Source organism: Martes martes, assembly GCF_963455335.1.
Source record: "Martes martes genome assembly, chromosome: 7".
Lineage (NCBI taxonomy): Eukaryota > Metazoa > Chordata > Mammalia > Carnivora > Mustelidae > Martes > Martes martes.
The window spans coordinates 3,862,166-3,883,492 of NC_137894.1; the positions used below are offsets into that span (position 1 = coordinate 3,862,166).

Below are 21,327 nucleotides of genomic sequence, written 5' to 3' on the forward strand. Positions count from 1 at the left end.
GTCTGGAAATATCTTGTCCACACTGGGTATTCTAATTGTATTTAATGTTTGCTAATTTAGCGAGCAAAGAATAGTACCTCATTATTTCGATTTGCAAGAATAGTACCTCATTATTTCGATTTGCATTTCCGGCGGGACCAAACGGTCTTTTTTATCAGTTGCTTACTTACTGTGTTTTTCTTAATTGGTGAATTTTGCCGTTTATCTATTGGGCTTTTCATTTTTTCCGTGTGCACAAACTCTTTCTCTGCTAGAGAGCGGGGTGCCGGCCTAGCTGCGGATATCCCCCGCTCAGGTGGCTGTTTCCCTTCTGATTTCACGTTTTTCCGCTTTCCTGTTCAAAAGCTTTAAATGGTTGTGTAGTCGAGTCTGTCACTCCCGTGATTTTTCTTTTATATCTTCCAAGTTAAGATAATTACCCTCTCACTCTTCAAGCAGGAGTTTGATAAATGTTCAATTCTGTTTGCATCCAGATTTTTATTTTTCTTTTATTATTTTTTTTTAGTAGATTTTATTTATTTATGTGACAGAGAGAGAGAGAATGCAGGGGGAGCGGCCGGCAGAGGCAGAGGGAGAAGCAGGCTCCCCTCTGAGCAGGGAACCTGCTTGGGGCTGGGTCCCAGGGAACCTGGTGGGGCTGGGTCCCAGGACCCTGGGATCATGACCCGAGCAGAGGGCAGACTCTTAGCCGACTGAGCTACCCAGGCGACCCACGCATGCAGATTTTTAAAAAACATGCTTACCCCTTTACCTCACTGAAAATGTATCATGCTACTGGTTTGTAGTAAGGATTTAAACTCATTTCCCTCTGTTTACTGAAGTGGTATTACTCGTTGTGCATCGAATCATTTCTCCCCATCCGTGGAAGGTTCGTTCCTCCTTTGTCACCAGCTCACGCTGATATAAATGGTTGGGTCTGTTTCCATTGTGCGTCTACTGGTAGCCCATCTTTTAGAACGATTATTTATTTAAAATTTATCTGATAGGGTTTATCCTACTTCATTGCATTTTAAGCTTATTTTCTGGAATTTTCTTTCTGATTCTCACCCATTTGAGTGTAAAACCAAACCCTCTACAAAGTCAGAGTTTCTTTGGGGACAGAAACCGAATCTTTCTTGCGTGTCTCGGTGTCCCCAGCACAGCCTGTGGCACGTAGCCATAACCAGTTCCTGTTCCTGAATGAATGAATTTTATGGCGCTCTCTTACGAAAGGTCGTGGTTTCCTGGCTTTTTCACTTTTATTTTTTACTTGAAGAAATTAACCAAATGAAGGCCAGAGAAGCCCAGGTTCCCTTTCCCGAGCCGCTGCCGCACACCCAGCAAAGCCTCATCTCTCCTCCTCCGGTGGTGCCGGGGTGCGTCGTCGGGCCGTTGCACAGAGGAGGAGGCCGGGGCTCGGCGTGGTTCAGTGGCCTGCGTTTGAAAGGCTGGTGAGGGTCAGGGCTGGGCAGCTTGCCTGAGCTAGCCAGGAAGCAGGTACATGTAGTGTCCGGTGTCGGTGTCGGTGTCCGATGGCCTGTGTGACGCTGGCGCTTAGGAGACCCCCCTCCACGCCATCCTTCTTGGTATCCTGAGCACCCGAGCGTGGCGGTGACCGCGGTGAGACCAGCCACTCCAGCCGCTCTTCTCTTCGCATCCCTGTGAGCCAAGAGTGTGTGTCCTTTTCCCTTTGCTGAGATGTTCGAGGCGGTTATTACTGGGAATGACACCATCACTTTGCAGTCCTGTGGGGACGTGCGTTATAGACGTACGTGTGACAGCTGTTCGCAGTCTCCCTTCTGTAACTGAGAAGGACAGTTGCTCGATGGAGCGGAGGAGAGGAACGGAGCTGGTCGGGCGCCACTCCACGTTGGTATTCTTTGCCTCAGGCCTGTCTTGGCCTTCAAGGTCCCCGTGGCCTATTTCAAGTTGAAGCTTTGACAGGTAATTTTGTTTGAAAGAGGGAATGAGTACAATCCTATTTTACATTTTAAGGTAATGGGGCTTCTCTTTTTGACTGGAAAATCTAACCCGTAAATACTTAGCAACTGCCGTGGGCAAGACTTTCAGCGTCCTTGTTGGCACAAGATGGTAACTGGAGGCGTGGAAGACGGATCTGGGCCCGAGTTCAGGTTCACCAGTTATTAGCTGTATGACTGTGGGCTTCTTGACCGACCTCTCTAAGGCTGCCCTTTCTCATCCGGAAACGGTAGAGGAGAATCCCCGTCCTACAGAGTAGTGGTGAGGAGCCCAAGAGAGAAGGTGTGTTAAGAAGCCATTAAACTCATTAACATACAGATGTGGTTGTCCTGTGGGCCCCGGGGAGGAGGGTAGGGCCACGAAGGGGTGTCCGGGGACGGAGAAGGAAGAAGCCATTGGAGCTGAAGCTTGATACCCTAGGCTGGGGGTCTCCAAGACCAGAACCAAGGTCTTCAGGTCTTCACCAGGTAGGGATGGTCAGGGTGAAGTAGGAGAGAGAGGGAATGGAGGCCCCAAGCTCTGTCCGGAAGTGACTGACTCTGTCAAAGCCTGGCAGAATTTTACGTACTGACTTGGTTGCCAGTGTCTTCTACTCAGCTCTTGGCCTCCTGGGAGGCAGAGCGGCATCTGGCTGCACAGTGTACTCGCCCCAGCACCCGGTTTTATGTGCGGCCTGGCTCAGGGATGGTGGAAAACACTTGTTCACTGAAGGAGCAAGTGCTGCTGGGACCGTGTTTGTGAGTGTGACGCTGGTTAATGACATTTCCAGTCTACTCTAGAAGCAACTTCAAATAAGACCCATGAGAGAAAGGGACCCTGATGGGGACAAGAAGGATCTGAGAGCACTTCTGGTTGGAGAGGCTTGTGGAGGGGAGAGGTGTCCCTCCCCTTACCGCGTACAGTGTGACTGAGACTCAGGCAGCAAGGGGGTCTCTTACAGCTTCCTTCAAGTCACATTTGACTTTTAATTGATACTGGATACAAAAACACTGAAAATAAGACCTTTCAAAATCCAGTCTTTTAATGTCTTAATAAGATTGAAAGGACTTTATGGTGCCTGCAAAAAACCTTCCTGGGCTCGTGTTCATGTTCTGAGGGAAGCCCGGCCTCGCTCTTGGGGGGATCCGGTCAGCTGAGGAAGCAGGAGGAGGGAGTGGGGTGCTCCCAGACGCCGAACCCCAGTTCCTCACTGAGCGCTTTCTCATCTGTCCGGCGAAGGAAGAGCTGCGCCCTTCTTAGGCTAGACCCGTGCCTTTGACATGATTTGTTCTCAAGTGGCCAGGGGAGGGGGCGTGGGTCTGGAACCCAGAGTCCTTCATTCACCCAACAAACCGACTTGCTCCTGCTTCCTGCAGGTGCTAGCGAGGAGGCCGAGGGGAAAGGCACGGAGCCCGCCATCAAGGAGTTTCTACATGATGTGTTCACTTTAAGGGCCCCCCCAAAAGGAAGCAGGCCGGGGAGGGGCTCTGTCCATCCTGCTGGACCTCACATGTGTTACCCGAGTCATGTGGTTTTCCTCTGACAGCTGTGGGGCGGCTACATACAAAACCCCGTGGCTCTGGCTTTACTTCTGGTTCTGCAGGAGCAATGCGGGTCAGAATAGAAGGGCTGACCTCTCCCGCGCAGGCCAGGGTGCGTCGTTCCCCAGGGTCTGTCATCCGGCGAGGCTACCCAAAGCAGACCGCTGCCGCCTGCGCCGTGCAGATAGCCAGAGGGTAGCCCGCGCTCCGGAATTAATGCATTCTAAGCAGAAGCCTGAGAACTGTCAGCAGCCTCGCTCCCTGCCGGCTCCCTGTGCCCGGCAACCGCACGCTGTTCTCTCTCGCTTTGTGATGCCGACACCTCCCTCCCAGGATGTTCTCTGCTCCAACTGCGTATTTGCTAATTAAAATCAGTTGCCTTGTCCGTATCTATAAGCCCGTGATTGATTTGATTGCCCTGGCATTTGAAGGATGTTTTTTAGCATGGAAATATTAGAAACATTTTTTTAAAGGTAGAGAGCATCGTAGAATCACCACCCATATACATATCACTAGGCTCAGTGCTTATTAACATTTTCCACATTTCTTCTTCTCTTTTATTGTTGTTGAAGTCTTTTTTTTTTTAAGATTTTATTTATTTATTTGACAGAAAGAGAGATCATAAGTAGGCAGAGAGGCAGGCAGAGAGAGAGGGAGAAGCAGGCTCCCCGCTGAGCAAAGAGCCCGATGCGGGGCTCGATCCCAGAACCCTGAGATCATGACCTGAGCCGAAGGCAGAGGCTTAACCCACTGAGCCACCCAGGAGCCCCTGTTGAAGTACTTTCAAGGACATTGCAGACAGCAAGAGATTTCAGTATCTGTCTCTAAAAAAATAATGACGTTTTCCCTCATGACCATGACATCATTGGCATTTGTTTTTTGTTTTTTTTTAAATTTTATTTATTCATTTGAGAGAGAGAGCGAGCACGTGTAGGGAGGGGCAGAGGGAGAGAGAATCTGAAGCAGACTCCACACTGAACACAGAGCCTGATGCAGGACTCGATCCCATGACCCTGAGATCTTGACCTGAGCCAAAACCAAGAGCCTGACACTCAGCTGACTGAGCCACCCAAGCACCCCAGTTTCCCCCCAGTTACAGGTGGTCTGTTCAGCACAGGATACGGTCATAGGCTACATGTTGCCTTTTGCTGTTTTGCATTTTGCTATTTTATATCTTAAGCTTTTAAAGTCTAGAACAGTGCCTTCTCCCCAACTCTTTATCTTGTTGGTTTCCGTCATACTGTAGGAGTTCTTGGATCTTTCCATAGCGATGGTGACGTTTAGGGTGGATCCCTTCTGTGATACAGCTACACTTAAGTTCCTGCCATTGGAGGCGCTTGTTTTTACTACTTCATTATTAAACTAGCTTCAGCAGCCTGGAAGTGATCCGATCAGGGGTACCCGGGGGGCTCAGTTATGCAGCCCATTCTTGGTTTCAGCTCGGGTCATGATCTAAGGTCCTGGGATCGAGCCCCGTGTCAGTCTCCGTGGTCAGCAGGGAGTCAGGAATCAGCTTGCGGTCCCTCTCTGCTTCTGCCCCTCCCCCATGCCCATGGGCGCTCTCTCTTTAAAATAAATAAATCTTTAAAAAAGTGATTTGGATCTGACCTTGGCTGGTAGTTCGCTGGAAGAAGCGTTCCTTATGTTCTTTTCATCTCAAATAAAATCATCTTCTGGATTTATATGGTTTATTGACTTAAAATGAGTGCAAAGCACCAAAGGGGGCTTCTGAAAACCAGCGTGCGCGGGGACGAGAACAACCCCAGTAACTCCTGTTCGCGCTCAGTTTGCAGAGAAGTTCCAGGAGGTGAAGGAAGCTGCCAGACTGGCCAGAGACAAGTCCCAGGAGAAAATCGAGACCTCGAGCAACCATTCCCAGGTACGTAATTTGTGCACAAAATAAATCTGGCGTGGGATCAATAAGTGGGACTCTTTGTTCCTTGTCACTTTTGACAAGAAATAGGGACTTGTGGCAGGAGGGCATCTTGAAGGCTCTTCTGGTGGTTCGCGTGCTCCCGGTGAGGTGGCTCGGACATGTTTGCACGAGACTCGGATTTTCCGGATGTGCTGGTGTATTTTTGACAGAGAGCAGCTGATGCGATGAGAATCGCTGCTTGCCCTTGGCTGCTCGGAGGCATTCTCTGTCACTGTGTTTCCACACCAGAGAGAAGCAGGGTGTTTCCCTCCTGTGCTGGGAGGTGTGCATCGAAAATACGGGTGCCTCGTGCCCGCGCCACAGAAAACTTTGTTGATGCTAGGGAACCCCGGTCTCTGTTTTGTTTTGTTTTGTTTTTTTAAAGATTTTATTTATTTATTTGACAGACAGAGATCACAAGTAGGCAGAGAGGCAGGCAGAGAGAGGGGGAAGCAGGCTCCCCACTGAGCAGAGAGCCCGACGCGAGGCTCGATCCCAGGACACTGGGATCATGACCTGAGCCGAAGGCAGATGCTTTAACCCACTGAGCCACCCAGGCGCCCCTTGTTTTGTTTTTTTAAAGAGAGAAAGCAGAAGTAAACTTTTTCTTTTTTTTAGATTTTTATTTTTTTATTTGGCAGACAGATATCACAAGTAGGCAGAGAGGCAGGCAGAGAGAGGGGGAAGCAGGCTCCCCACTGAGCAGAGAGCCCGATGCGGGGCTCGATCCCAGGACCCTGAGATCATGACCTGAGCTGAAGGCGGAGAATTTAACCCACGGAGCCACCCAGGAGCCCATCTGTCTTTATGGTTTAATAAAGTCGGATGGGAGATGGTGTTCCAGCAGCTCTGGATTAGCAAAGGAGATGCGGCTTTACCAGAAATTGAGTGTTCTGTCTACTTGAAAGTGTGATGATTGACCAAAAGGAATCTCTTTTAACCCAAAGTAAAAATCCCTGCATTCTTGATGTCTGGTTTGGCATGTGTTGTGGTGCGCGGAAGGCCTGACTGAGGGGTAAGGTTCTGCACAGGAGACATTGGGGGGAAGGTTCGGGGTTAGGACTAAGCACGGGGCAGAAGCAAGACGGCCAGGAGTCTGCCTGTCAGGAGTGGGGTGCGCTGTGGGAGGAATTAGAGATGTGCTTGGGGATTCTTCATTTCTAGTTTATTAATTATTATTTACTTAATTGTTATTGGATCGTTTGGGCAGACATTGGGGGTGTTGCATGATGGTTTCTCTGGAATCAACATGAGGGTTGTTTGCAGGTGGGAAGGAAGTCAGAGTGACAGACAGCTTTACCCCGGGGGTAAAGAGGAGGGCGTGGGGGTTGGGGACAGCCAGGGGACTGGGCTGTCAAGTTGGACATTTTCAAGTTGACTGTCCGCTTTGAAGAAATAATAGCTGAAGCCTTGGGTATACCAAGAAGCAGTGTGGGGGACTGGTGCCTGGGGAGCTCAGTCGATTAAGCATCTGCCTTCAGCTTGGGTCATGATCCCAGGGTCCTGGGATCGAGTCCCATATCCAGCTTCCTGCTCTATGGGGCGCCTGCTTCTCCCTCTGCCTGCCGTTGCCCCTGCTTGTGCTTTCTGGCAAATAGATAAAATCTAAAACAGTAAGAAAGAAAGAAGCAGCGGGGAAAGGAGGGCAAAGCTAGAGCCTTGGGAAATGCACCCAGCTGTGGGAAGAGCGCCCCGAAGACCGCAGAGAAGGAGACCTCTCCCCGTCACCGAACCCGAGGCAGGAGCGCGCTCCGCAAGCAGGGCTCTGCGTTTGTCTGCTGCCGGGGCTGGCCCTGAGGACCCGGGACTTCCCAGGGCCTGTCCTGGCTTGTCATAGGAAAGATGCCCCGTGTGAATTTATGGAATGGGTATTAGGCTTCAGGTGCACAGGAACTTTCCCGAATCTTTCTAAAGAATCTTTAAATGATCTGAATGATGCTCTTAATGTCATATACTAATTACCATACTGAGTCATCGCCCTGAGGACTGGCAATGGTCCATAACCTAAAGAGTTTCTAATACATGATCTTTTTCTGAATACTACGTGTTATAGAAGTATCCTTGAACTTCATAATCAGAAGTTCTTTATGTAAGGTTTCTGTTTTAATGTTTGTTTTTACCGAAAAAGTATTTTTAAAAAAAAATTTTTAAAGCTTTATTTAGCCATTTGAGAGCAAGCCTGGGCATGGAGGGAGGGACAGAAGGAGAGGGAGAATCTTAAGCAGGCTCCCTGCTGTGTGGGGCCCCGCCGTGGGGCTCTGTCTCACGACCCTGAGATCATGACCTGAGGCAAAATCAAGAGTCAGAGTCAGACATTTAGGGGCACCTGGGTGGCTCAGTGGGTTAAGGCCTCTGCCTTCAGCTCAGGTCATGATCCCAGGGTCCTGGGATCAAGCCCTGCATCAGGCTCCCTGCTCGGCGGGGAGTCTGCTTCCCCCTCTCTCTCTGCCTGCCTCTCTGCCTACTTGTGATCTCTGTCTGTCAAATAAATAAATAAAATCTTTAAAAAAAAAAAAAAAAGGTCAGACGCTTAACTGACTGAGCCATCCAGGTTCACCCCCCAAAAAGGTTTTTGTTTTTTTTTTAAAGATTTTACTTATTTACTTGACACAGATTACATAAGCAGAGGGAGCAGCAAACAGAGGGAGAGGGAGAAGCAGGCTCCCGGCTGAGCAGGGAGCCCGATGCGGGGCTCAATCTCAGGACCCTAGGATCAGGACCTGAGCTGAAGGCAGCGGCTTAACCGACTAAGCCACCCAGGCGTCCCCCCAAAAAGCATATAAACCTTAAAAAAACAACTATATCCCTAAGGTGCTATTTTATATATATGTATTAATTATATGTCAGTTTTTTGTCTCCAAGCTTTAGTTTTCATTTATCTTCCTGACGTTTCCCCAAGTGTAGAGATCATTGTACATTTTTCTTCACATTTTTATTGGAAATTATACATTTGCTTGCTTTCCTGAATCTCTTAGGGAATGAACACTTTGGGCAAGTCTTCCAAATATTTGAAGATCTTAAAACATCTTACATGGGTCTTATCCTGAAGGTGAAAGCGATACTATTTACCGTAGAAATCAAAACCGTGCGGTAGTCTAAACAGGAGAACGGGAACGACCTGCTTTCTCACCACACAAAGACACTGTTCATGTTTAGGTGTGTTCCTGATACACTTTTGTAATATATTTTTATATCTTTTTTTAACCTTTTTACTTTTTCTATTTTTTTAAGATTTTGTATATTTATTTGACAGAGGGAGATAGCGAGAGAGGGAGCACAAGCAGGGGGAGTGGGAGAGGGAGGAGCAGGCTTCCCGCTGAGCAGGGAGCCCAATGCGGGGCTCGATCCTAGGACGAGGGTCTCCATCCTAGGACGCTGGGATCGTGACCTGAGCCGAAAGCAGATGCTTAACCAACGGAGCCCCCCAGGCGCCCCAACCTTTTTATATTTCATGATCATTCTCCTGTGTTTTCAAATATCCCTTTTCAAGACTACCTTAATGGCTAGCATTTGTCTGTATAGCAACATATTCCATTAACCCACACTTTGGGACATCGATGTGATTTCTAATTTTCAGGAATATAAATGACCCTGTGATCAATGTCTTTGTACATCTCTGCATTTGGTAATTTCTGCAGGATAAATTCTTGAAATGCCAGTATTAGGTTAAAAGGTAGGGACATTTTAAAAGCTTTTGACAAATACTGCAGACTTAGCCTATAGAAATGTATGATTCTGACTCCCACCAGCAGGGACTGAGAACAATTTTTTCCTCCCACACTCTCACCAACGAAGCTTTGTTGACTTGACAGCAGGAAAATGTATTCTGTTGGCTTTTTTCATTTCACGTTTCTTTACCAGTGAGATTAAATATTTTTTGTGTCGATTGATTCTATCCATTTCTTCTTCTGTAAATGTCAATTATGTATATTTTTCCTTTTTTAAAAAAATCGAAGTATTCATCTTTTTGTGTTGACTTTTTTTTGAGATTTTATTTATTTGAGAGAGAGCAAGAGAGCATGAACACAAGAGGGGATAGGAGTGGAGCAGAGGCAGGCAGAGAGAAAGGGAGAAGCAGACTCCCCACTGAGGAGGGAGCCTGACTCGGGGGCTGGATCCCAGGACCCTGCGGTCATGACCTGAGCCAAAGGCAGATGCTTAACCGACTGAGCCACCCAGGTGCCCCCTTTTTGTGTTGCTTTCTAAGAATTTTATTTTTTAACATGGTTATTTTTGAACATACTCAAAGCTAGGCAGAATTGTATAATGAACCTCCATGTGACACACAGATCAGCTTTAAACAATTAGGAATTTATGATCAATTGTTTGCTTGGTGCCCCCCCTTCCCCCTCCCCCTGAATTTTAAGCAAATCTGAAACATCTTATCATTTCCCCCATAACTATGTCAGCATGTGACTCTAAAAAGACAAGGCCTCTTAAAGTTTTTCAGATCAGAAAGGTTATTAACATCTTGTTTTTCATATATGCAAATGTTCGGCAGCCGATATTTTCCCCAGGTTTTTGTGCATTTTTAATTTTGTTTACGGCATTTTTTTTTTCCAGGGCAGAAATTCAGCGTTAGTCAAATGTAGGCATCGTTCCCTCCATGGATCTTTCCTTTGCCTTTAAGCTCAGTGGAGGCTAAGATCTAAGATCTTCTCCAAGAGCAAATGAGATTTCACCTCCCTGTGGCATGACTTATTACAGAAAATATTTCAGAATATTTATAATAATGCTAACGAGCCGTGGAGGCCACACACACATCCACGGCTCGTCCCTGCTGGTTTCGCACGTCTTGCTCTCTCTCTGGCTCCAGGGGCTAAAGGTTGTCCCCATTTCTGATACTTTTTCTCTTTTCCTCACTCACTCTTTCTTGTTCCCTGTCGTAAACCCCACTCCCCTCTCGTCCGTGGCTTTGGTGTTGAATAAGGGAGACCGGGTATGCAGGCTTGTCTGGTGGCTCTGTGGAGTGGGGTACCACGATGGAAGTGTGCTCTGGTCAGGAAGGTTCACTTTCTCAGCTTTCCCTGGACTCCTTTGGGTCTTTTTTTTTTTTTAAACAACTTTTTTTAAGGATTTTATTTATTTATTTGAGACAGAGATACAGAGAGAGAGAGAACATGAGCGCAGGGAGTTGCACAGGAGAAAGCAGGCTCCCCGCTGAGCAGAGAGCCCGATGCGGGGCTCGATCCCAGGACCCTGAGATCATGACCTGAGCCGAAGGCAGACGCTTAACTGACTGAGCCAGCCAGGTGCCCCCCCCCCCCGCAATTTTAAAAATTAAGTTTCCGAGGTAGAATTTAATGATTAATAGCCTCTCGTGCTAGCCTTTGCCGCGTTCTGGTCTGACAAGTTGGTCGTCCCCCGCTCACGAACACACTTTCTCATTATGCCTGACCTGCTGCTACTGTGAGCAAATCCGGTGTGAAGGTGACTCACTTTGGCCAGGAACCTGGGTGTGAAACCCCGTCTTCTACTCAGGTGTCCAGCGTCAATGGGACAGACGATGAAAAGGCCTCTCATGTGGGTCCTGCTGACGCACAGCTCAAGTCTGAGAACGACAAGTTGAAGATGGCCTTGACACAGAGGTACGGCTGTTTACAATCCACACGGCCTTTTCCCAAGGTCAGTGCCTCCCTTGGCCTTTCCCGCCAGGCGGGGTTTCACGAGGAGACCAGGTCCTGCTCAGAGTGTCTGGTCTTGTCTCCGGGCCAAAGGAAGGCCAGCTGGCTTCATGGCTGTTCTCTGACCGCCCAGACCAGAAGTGCGTGTGCCTGCCTGTGTGTGTGTGAGATTTCCGAGTGTGTGAAAGAGGGGTGTGTGTGTGTGTGTGTGTGTCTGTGTACAAGTGTGAGAGAGACTGATCCCTGTGCTTCTGTTTTGTTCTGGTTTTTTGAGGAAACAAATGTATCATTGATTTGTATAGAATAAGACTGAATCTCGAACATCCAAGAAAAATCTATAAAAACCTAACTATTAAGAATACAACCTCTCACAAAAATCAGTAGCTTTACTAGATACAAACAAGCATTACATAAAATATGTATTTGAAGATGAGATTTCCTTTATGATATGAACTAAAACCATAAATTACATGAACTAGAAACATAAATACAGAAAAGGGCACAGAATCTCTGTGAAGAAAGTTTTAAAATGATTTTGAGGGCCATAAATGAATAATTGAACAAATAGAAAGATAGATTCTATTGGGAGGTGGTAGAAATGTCTTCATATTTTAAAAAGAATCCATTTCCTATAAATGGATGCATAAATTTAATACAGTCCCCATAATAAGATCAACATGATTTTAATTTTTAATGACTACACAGGCTGTGCTTACATTTTCCTGTCTTGAGAGTGTGGCCCATTTCCCGACGGCTGGGCTGGCCCCGTAAGCCCGCTCAGAGTGGCTGTCCTTGGGAGTCACGCTGTCCTCACGCCGGGCAGGGGCTTGGCCAGCTCCCCCCAGCCTTTCTGTGGCTGAGAAGCTGCTCTCCCCAGACTTGCCCCATTAAAAAGCTGGATCATATTAACTCCATTTTACAGGAGTAAACTGAGGAAACTCAGTCTCAGTGGTAAAATGAGTCCTTGCCTAAGGTCACATGTCAAGGCGATTTCCCCACCGTCCTGCCTGCTTTTCACTCTTTTGTTGTTTAAGACTCAAGATGCTGTTGGATGAAAATGTTTCACCCCTAAAAACAAAGGTTTTTTAAATCCCAACTTAATGAACAAGGGCATTCTAGGAATGGGTGTGAAGCCATTTCCCTAAAGCAGCTTAAATTCTCAATCATGAATTCTGAGATTAACCAGATTCCATCTTGCTATTTTTTGCCTGTGGTGTTTGAAACTGAAAGCTTGTATTTCTAGTCGCGTTCCTCTGTCCCTGAGGCTGTGGGATGGAGGAGAACACGGGTTATTGAGAAACATTCCTATTTACTTACCCCCCCACCAAAAAAAGGCCTTTAGAGACAGAAGAGACGTCAGCCAGGCTGGATTGATTAGAAGCCGGACACTTTGAGTGGGGTGTGTCGTGTGTGTCCTGTGTGCCCAGGTGTCTGTGTGTCCACATGCCCTGTGTGTCCTGCCTGCCCACATGTCCTGCGTGTCTGTCGGCTCTGGATTCCGTACAGGCTGGGAGGAGGCACAGGTTGTCACCTGGAGCTGGGCTGCCCGTCACCCCCAGGGTCCTGGGTGTCGGGGATTCCTGAGACCCTCAGGGGCCCGCTTCAGAGCCTGCGACCTTGGGGCTCGCTTCAGGAAGGGACGGGACAGCGGCGTCTGGGGCAGGGGCTCCGCAGGGAGCGAGGGCTTCCTTCCGAGCTTCGGCTGCTCCTTCTCCAAGAGTTTTCTGCTTTCCTGAAGCGATTCTTTAAGAACGCAGCCCGGCAAGGTGACCTGTTGGCACTAGAGAGGCTCCAGCCCTTTGAGGCACCTGATCCCCGTGGCCGGCTGGGGGGCCAGGGTACGGCGTGGGGTCAGGCGGGGCAGGTGGCCCCCGGCGCCCGGGTCACCGCCTGGCCCACCCGCAGTGCCGCCAACGTGAAGAAATGGGAGATGGAGCTCCAGACCCTGCGGGAGAGCAACGCCCGGCTGACCACGGCGCTGCAGGAGTCGGCCGCTAGCCTGGAGCAGTGGAAGAGGCAGTTCTCCGTCTGCCGCGACGAGAACGACCGGCTCCGGAACAAGGTGGGTGCCCGGGCGCCGGGGGTCCCCGGTCGCCTCGCTAGCCCCACCGCCCTCGGGAGGAAGCGTCGCTGTCGTTCCCCCTACCTCCCCACTTTCCCGAGCAGGAACACGAGGGAGGGAGCAGGTTTCGTCCAGCCTCATCCCTCCAATGCTGGTCGGGGTGGCCCTCCCGTGGCTCGCTCCGTGGTGTGTTCATCTTGGGTAGAGGACGGATCCAGAGGGTGAGTGAGGATAAGAGATTCAGGAAACCACGAGGAGCTGAGTGGTAGGGCTGTCGATGAGGTGGTTGCACGGCGGCCAGAAAGTCCCCCATAGAGACCCGGGCCACCTGTGTGGCCGTGCTTTGATACTTAGCACGTTGGTCTGGCAGGCTGTGGGCAGCGGCTCCCGCGTAAGTGGCAGGGGGACACATCACCCCGAGACGGGTCTTCACTCTCCCTGGCCCCCCGTCTGCAAGCTGCCCTGAGCGGAGCCTGAATGGAGCCACCAGAGGCCACTCCCGTGCTCGCCCGTCTTTGCTGCAGATGGCACATAAAACTGCCTCTTGTCATTGTTTCACTTCTATGCTGCAAGTGCTGACCGCGAGGGCACCAGGCCAAGTGCTGACTCCGTGTGTTCCCTGCCAGGGCCAGGCCGATCTGGCTGCCAGCGGGATCGAGTGTCCTGTCTTCTTTCCAAGCAGGGAGCTGGCTCTGTCCCTTTGCATGAGTGTGATGGGGGAAGAGAGGAAGTACACTCCTTAGAGTTTGCTGCCTGACCGGGAAGCACGGCGAACTTGATTTCCAGGGCACAAGGTAGAAGGTGGTGGAGTCCCCAGTGGTTCCTGGGGCTGGGGGTTCAGACCCCGGGGGCTGGCGTGCAGCTGCCTCTGAAAGTGTCGTCATAGTGACCATCCAGCGCCCTTGGCCTTGAGGACTCCCGCCTGCTTGTGGGACCCCACCAGTGTGGGGCTTTTATGTTATTGCTGGTTCCCTTCTGCCTTGTACCCTGCACACAAGCTCTGGCCGCTGGGAAGCGCTCAGCGTCGGGACGCAAGGCCAAGTCTGTAAGGCCTTTGAACCCGTTCCGAGGGGTTAGGCTGGGGAAGGGGAGGAGAAGGCACTCTGGGGATTCACCCGTCCAGCCTGTACCTCTCAGCTCTCCCGGAGGAGGCTCGCCACAGGCCAGGCCCCTCCTGCATGTGTCAGTAAGGAAAGGTCACCCGGGTTTAAAATGTTTGAAATGTCATCACATCTCATTTGGTGGCCGGTGGCCCACAGCGTTGATCAGTTCTCGTCCCTGCAGTCTTAAACCTTTCAGATGAAATAGAATAATTCAGGACATGATCAAGTGATGTAAAAAGTCATTATGGGGAGAAGCAGATAGATTCATGAGACACCTGGTCCCTACTTGAGACAAATCCTTTAAAACAAACTGCTGTTCCTCCCTGTGGCGGTGAGTGGGAACCGGAAGCCAGGAGCATCCCGTGGCCAGGTTTCGTGACTGCCATGGGTCTGCTGGCGTTAGACAGGGCGTCTTGTGCACGCAGGGCAGGGCGGGCAGCCCCACGGGGGAGCCACACGGGGTCTGCTTGTAGCCACCGGAACAACGTGTTAAGCAGGTTAGTTCACGGTTCGTTGTGAGAGCGTAAACAGCAGTGGTGAACTTCAGCCGTGGTGAACAGCTCAACGACCGGAGTAGGGGAGCCTCCCAGCCTCAGCCTGTGGGTCTGTTACAGATTGACGAGCTGGAGGAGCAGTGCAGTGAGATAAACCGGGAGAAGGAGAGGAACACGCAGCTGAAGAGGAGAATCGAGGAGCTGGAGTCGGAGCTGCGGGAGAAGGAGACGGTGAGTGGAGGCGCCCGCCAGCCCTGTGCTCCCGGGACACGGCAGGTGTCTTTGGGGGGGGGGACCAGCCCTGGGGTAGGGGGGCAGCACGGGGGCCAGCCAAGAGCTGCACCGAGGCTGGGATGCAAGGGGGAGCCGGACGTTGATGAAACATTCGGAAACGTTTGTAGGTGATTTGTCCTTGGAAGTGGCGTTGTGCTGTCCAGCCAGCGAGAGCCCCCGCTGTGTGGGCGTTTGTTTTCTGGGGGGTGGGGTGGGGGGGGCGCAGGACTGCTAAGTACACAGACATTGGAGACCGTGGACCAGGCACCAAGCCTCCCAGCCTCAGTTTGCCTAGAAGATGGGGATGCTGAGGATCCCTGTCTCTTTGTGGCGGTGTACAAGCTTCCCACGATAATGCACGTGACACACTCAGCCCTCGGGGTTACCCGCGTGCTGAGTACTGACTCCAACACCTCGTTATTACCGAGGGCGGTATAGACTCCAAGAGCTGCTTCCGCTAATGTACACACAGATCGTGGGTTTTTAAGGTTTTCAAGAAGACGTTTTGTCTGACTTGCTTTCACATCCTTTTTCAAATTTCGTCCCCTGTAGGAATTGAAAGACCTCCGCAAACAAAGTGAAATCATACCTCAGCTCATGTCGGAGTGTGAATACGTCTCTGAGAAGTTAGAGGTAGGAGGGGCGCCTCCCTTCACCTTGGTCCAGACCAGAAGGCATCCGTGGTGTTACTCTTTCTCTGGGGCCTCCCCTCTCACAGCTCCCCTGGTAAAGAAGAGTCACTTTCTAGTTGGGAGAAGCCCGCAGTCCCTGCATGACCGGTGCCGTCTCTGCCCCCCGGGGAGCAGACCGGCTTGTGCTTTTTGTGCTTCTGTCAAAGTGGCCTGTGCAGAGCCGTAGTGCGGGGACCGTGTCCCACCCCCAGAAGTCTCCATGGAGCCTTAGGGCCGTGAGAAGCTGGGTGAGGGCAGGGCAGAGAGTGTAAGACCCAGAGCAGGGCCACCTCTCTACTCCCCAGCCAGTGGCCTTGAACACGACCTTGAGCGGTGCCCCTCAATGGCCCCAGATTCCTGATCACGTCCTCGTTCACCTCCCCCTACTTCAGGAGCACATTATCCAGGTGTACAACCCCAGTATCAGTCACTGGTTCCTGTAAACCCAGAAAGTCAGCCCCTCACTGGGTGTGGGGGGCGCCGGCCTATGCCTCGGTTAGGGACTCAAAGCCACCCTGCCCTTAGGAGGAGCCCAACTGGCTCCCCAGTCACACCACCTGATCCCAGAGCCGGGACTGCCGGCCAGTCCTGCCTCCTTGAGGACAGGGAGGCCTTGGCCTCTCCGTGGAACCAAGGAAACAAGTCACTGCCTGGTTTGTCTCGTCTCTCTCTCCCATGGTGGAGCTCACGCGTGGCCTCTGCCGCCCCTTCTGGGAGGAGGCCTGCAGATTTCGTCTGCCGGACCTTGTGAAAGGGCCCACTTGCAGCCGGCTCCTCCAGGCAGGCCCCGAGCTCTGCTCGTGTAGGGCCGTCCTTTACCAGGCCGGAGTGGGTCTGCGCTCTGCCTGTCAGCACCCCGGCCGGGGAACAGGCGGGAGAGCGGGGCGCACCGGGACGCCCCACATTCTGCGCTGATGTCCCCAGTCCCAGGCCCGGGAGAGGGGACAGCTGGGCTGTGGCGGGGTCTCGGCGGACGGGCCCCTTGGCTCCGCTCCAGGCCCTTCCCGCGTTCGTCTCGCTCCAGGCGGCAGAGAGAGACAATCAGAACCTAGAGGACAAGGTGCGGTCCCTCAAGACGGACATCGAGGAGAGTAAGTACCGCCAGCGCCACCTCAAGGTCGAGCTCAAGAGCTTCCTGGAGGTGCTGGACGGCAAGATCGACGACCTGCACGACTTCCGCCGCGGCCTCTCCAAGCTGGGGGCCGACAACTAGGGGCGGGGCCGGGGGCGGGGCGGGCGGGGCGTCCTCCCGCGCGGGGCCGGGGGTCCGCGGGCTGGGGGCGGGGCTGGGGGCGGGGCGTCCCCCCGGGGGCGGCGCCTCTGTCCGGCGGGGCGGGTGTCGGCGGGGGCGGGGTCGCGTTTGCGCGCCGCTGGTGGGGGGTGCCATCGCTCTGCCGGTGCGCCCGGCCAGGCTGCGGACGCCGGGACGCCGCTGACTCAGGAACCCCGCGCCGGTCCCCCGTCCGCGGTCACGCGGTCGGGGCGGGGACGGTTGTATCTTTCTCAAGGGCTGTTGCAACCGCACCGACTGAGCAAGGTGTTTTCGAATCCAAATACGCACACCCTTTACACCTCCTTCGGAGGAGCGCGGAGTGTTTGAGCGTCGGCGGGGCGCCCGTGCGGGGGCGGGGGGCACGGGGGAGCAGCTGTCCTCTGGGTCAGAACCCAGATGCTTTCCAGCAGCCACTTAGTAGGCGCTGGTCGAGAAAGAACAGGTGTGGGGGGGCGCGGGGACCGCCTGCCTCCGTTCCGCCCCCTCCGTCCCACCTCAGGTGTGTAGGTTGCCACCGCGTTCCTTTCCCGGGTTTTACTTTCGGAGCAGATCGCTGTGCGGTGGGAGCCACACGCGGTGAGGGTGCCTGGCATAGAGTAGGTGCTTAATAAATATTTGTTCAACTAAACATTTAAACAGCACTTAGTGTTTTAATCAACCCGCCAGCGGAGTCCATGGGACCCTGTTGGACCATCCATCCTCTTGCTGCGCTGGACAGGAGTTTGGGTGCAGTCAAGCTTCTGGATTGCCTCCAGGTGCCCTCGGCAGGGTGGGTGGCAGAGGAGGCAGCAGGGGCTGGTTCAAGGCCGCTCACTAGCCCATCCATGCTGCTCTGCCCCCGGTGCCTTTGAACTGGGACCACCCTGTTTCTCTAGGGTGGGGAAGTAGACTGGGACCCCATGTTGGGACTGGACAGCTAAGAAATAAATCACAGGAGTCCTCGAGAGAGAGTCTGCTCAACCTGGCTAAGCCTGGCCTTCGCGACAGGAGCCTCTGCCCCTGCCCTGTCTCTGTTCCTGCTAAAGAAGGGACCAGAGCCATAAAGCCCTCCTCTCTTACTGAGTTTCTCAGCGGGGCTGGGGGCATCTGGGCTCCCTGCATGTGGCAAGATGGTTTGAATCCCTGGCCACAGGCATTTCTAAATGCCTTTCTGTGTGATGGAGCCTTTGGTGCCTCCTTACCCCCCTTGCCTGCTTTGGGAACCACCAAAAGAACATCTCCTTCTAGAAAGAGTTTCTAGAATTTCCCCCTAGTGGATCTGGGTGAACAACGAAACAGCCTGAGGAGGCGGGTTGGCACACGCAGATGTGAGCCAGGCCCTGGGATGAACCCTGCTGTTGAGACCATGTCTCTGAGCAGAGAGCTCCTGTCCGGCTGAAGGAGGGAAGGCCAGCTGGCTGGAGCACCCGGGCACCTCGGAGTGGGGATGGGGGGGCACCTGCAGGCTGGGGAGCAGCTCCGCTTGGACACACTGGGCTCATGGCAGACAAAATGGAAATTGTGGTCTCTGGTGGTCTCCGGATTTTGTGCTCTGGTGATACCTCTCGGTGACCTGACATACGCTGCTGCTGGCCTGCGTTTTCCACGGAGCCCCAGATGGCTCCCAGGGGAGTAGCAAGCGGCTCCCTGCTGGTCAGGAGCGCAGAGAGCTAGGCTGGCCGTGATTCGGCCCCGTGGCCCAGCACTGGCTCCAGGGGCTTCTTCTCAGGACAGGTCAGCCCACCTATCAGCAGGCGGGGCCTGGAGCTAGTTGCCCAGGAGCAGTGCACGCTGGGATCCCCAAACCTCAGCTCGGGGCTTCAGTGCCCGCCACCCCGTCTGCTCTGTGACGTACAGCTCTGGAAGGAGCCGTCTTGGCTGACTGGAGCCTGCTGGGGGTGGGGGTGGGGGCACAGTCAGGGGAAGAGAGAGTCGCCAGAGCTCTGTGTGCATCCTACAGCGGTGGCAGTGGGAGGCTCTGCGGGGGCAGCACCGTGACGGTTGGCTGCTGTGACCCTCCGTGGTCAGGACCCGTGGTGCCTGTTCTCCGGTTCCTGGGCAGTGTGGCCAGCGCCTTCCAGGTGGTAGGATCTGCACTGTGGCCTCTTGTGTTGCAGCCCAGGAGCCAAGAGCAGGAGGGGCTCCCCTAGGGGGGATGTCAGGTTCATCGGGGAAGGCACCCCAGCTATAGGAGAGCGCTGGCCGTTCACTCCCTTCTGCTTTTCCCTAAAGACCTTAGTGCTTCTTCGCTGACTTTATTTAAGAAAAGATGGCCCTGGGGGCAACACAGAGGGTCTGTGGAGAGACAGGCCCTGGCACCCCAAGGGTGGGTCCCATGGGTGCTGCGTGTATCCCACCTTCTGCCCGAGTCAGTTCCATGCCCTCACTTATGGGGACATCTAGCAATACAGATGTCCTTCGGTCGTCCTTACCGAGGCCGAGCACGGGCCTCACACCCGCCTCGCATTCGTGCACCCGCCGGCCAGGCCATGCTGCTCGGCCATGTCGAGCCAGGACCCCGCTCCCTTGCCAGGTCACATCTCCTGAGGTTGACGTGTCCGGGGCTGGTCGCCTGAGCAGGGATTAGCTTTTTTCCTGCATCTGTGAAGCCTGGGGCCTGAAGGAGGCAAGGTGAACCGGGGAACCCCTTCATCATCATGGGCCTTAAAAATAATTTTCCTCCTGGGGCGCCCGGGTGGCTCAGTCAGTTAGGCGGCCGACTTGGTTTCGGCTCAGGTCATGATCTCAGGGTCCTGGGATCGAGCCCCGTGTGGGGCTCCCCACTCAGCAGGGGGTCTGCTTCTCCCTCTGCCTCTGCCCTTCCCCCTGCTCATGTGCTCTCTCTCTCTCTCTCTCGAATAAATAAATCTTTAAGAATAATAATAACTTTCCTTCTAAGTAAAGACCCAACTTCAAAATCGAGAAGGATGGGACGGGGGGTGGGGGAGCCTTACTAGTGTCCAGGGAATGTAACCCCCAAATGACAGGTTGGGACAGTGTGGTCACGCCTTGAAGGTAGAGTGAGCCAGCATCCACAGACACCTGGAGCTTGGGTGGCCCATCTGTCCCATGCTGTCCTGCATGCTGTCATGTTAGACCTCAGGTGGGTGAGAGCTTTGGGCAGTGCCATTCCCCATCTTGCAGCTGGGGAACAGAGACAGACGGTGACATGCCCATCACCCAGCAGCCTCACAGGCTCCGCATCCAGCTCTTCTGGACCTCGGTCCAGGGCCTTTCTGGGCGCCGTGCCACTGCTCTCCTTCTGTGACTTTTGCGTGCCAAGAAAAAAGTTCTCTGGGACCCTGATGAGGGCACATTGCAGTTAAGTTATTTTAATATATGTCCACAGCAAGTGATGATTTACGAACGAGCAAACTAGAATTATATTTATAGTCATTACAGACCGTAAGTTCCATGTTTGAATGTCTCTGGCTCTGCAGGGATCTTTCCGAGAGCGTGTTGGTTGTAATGATGTCCGTGCTCTGAGAGGCCAGGTCTGCAGAACACAAACATTGCAAGTTCTTCGTTTTTGGCTTGCTTTGGTGGTGGTAGAGAGGACTGTCCAGAACAGGTGGGGAGCCCCGAGAGGGCAGAGCGGTAAGCCGGGTTCCGGCTGGGAGGTTGTCCGGCCACTGCCCACCCCTGCCCGGAGCGGAGCCCGCTCTGGGGAAGGAGTAGGCCAGCCCTATGGTTACAGCAGGGTGAGCGGCATCTGGCTTGACCCCCAGGAGGACTGTCCAGGTGGGCAGTGGTCTCCAGTCCGCAGGCTCCCTGTGGACTGCTGCAGACTCAGGCAGCCCGTGAACTCTGCCTTGAGGATTGGGGGTGCCCGGTGGGTAGATACCGTATTTGGCGTGAAGCATCGAGTCTGGGGTAGTACAGAGCAGGGCTCAGGCGCTTCCTGGAAACGCTTCCATCTGCCCATGCGAAGGGACTGCTTTTGTCTAGAAATCGAGGCAGTGTTGGATAAGAGCCAGCCACCGGGCAGGCCAGGGACCGTACTGGGGTGTACCTTAAAAGGGGGCAGCTGTGATGGGATTTTAGAATAGGCGTTCAAAAGAGTCTGCCCTTTGAGATGGAGACCGCCATGCTCTTTGCTCGTCCCTGAAAGTGGGTTGTTTGTGCCATTGGTCCTTCTAAAAGTCACGACTCTTTTATTTCCTTGAAATGTCATTGGATTTTTGAAGCGCTGGCAATTTAAACTAGAAGCTTGCAAATCATTGTATGTATTTTTAAATGATGTGCATGGTTTAAAAGGAGCCTAATTCTGAGTACATGATTTCTTCAAAAGGAACATCGTATATTCGGGGGGGCGGTGGCGTTGGCATCACAGAGAGGGAATCCTGTGCAGAAATGTATGTTCCTTACATGTCTTTTCCATACACCTGTCTCAAGGGTATGGGGTTTTCCTCTTTAAAAACCAGCCAGGCAAGAAGGTGACTTCGGTAATAATT

The 21,327-nt window shown here is 52.7% G+C and overlaps 1 protein-coding gene across 1 annotated transcript in view; it reads left to right on the forward strand.

The window, feature by feature from the left end:
• HOMER2 (homer scaffold protein 2) overlaps positions 1-16,834 on the forward strand; it is a gene marked incomplete at both ends in the record, with an annotated part of 76,540 nt that extends 59,706 nt beyond the window's left edge. Inside the window, 6 exon segments of the mRNA XM_080808471.1 lie at positions 5,266-5,358; positions 10,876-10,982; positions 12,924-13,080; positions 14,798-14,908; positions 15,503-15,583; positions 16,646-16,834. Of these exon segments, the coding sequence (XP_080664597.1) occupies positions 5,266-5,358; positions 10,876-10,982; positions 12,924-13,080; positions 14,798-14,908; positions 15,503-15,583; positions 16,646-16,834 (738 nt within the window).
• Between the last annotated feature and the right edge of the window lie 4,493 nt (positions 16,835-21,327).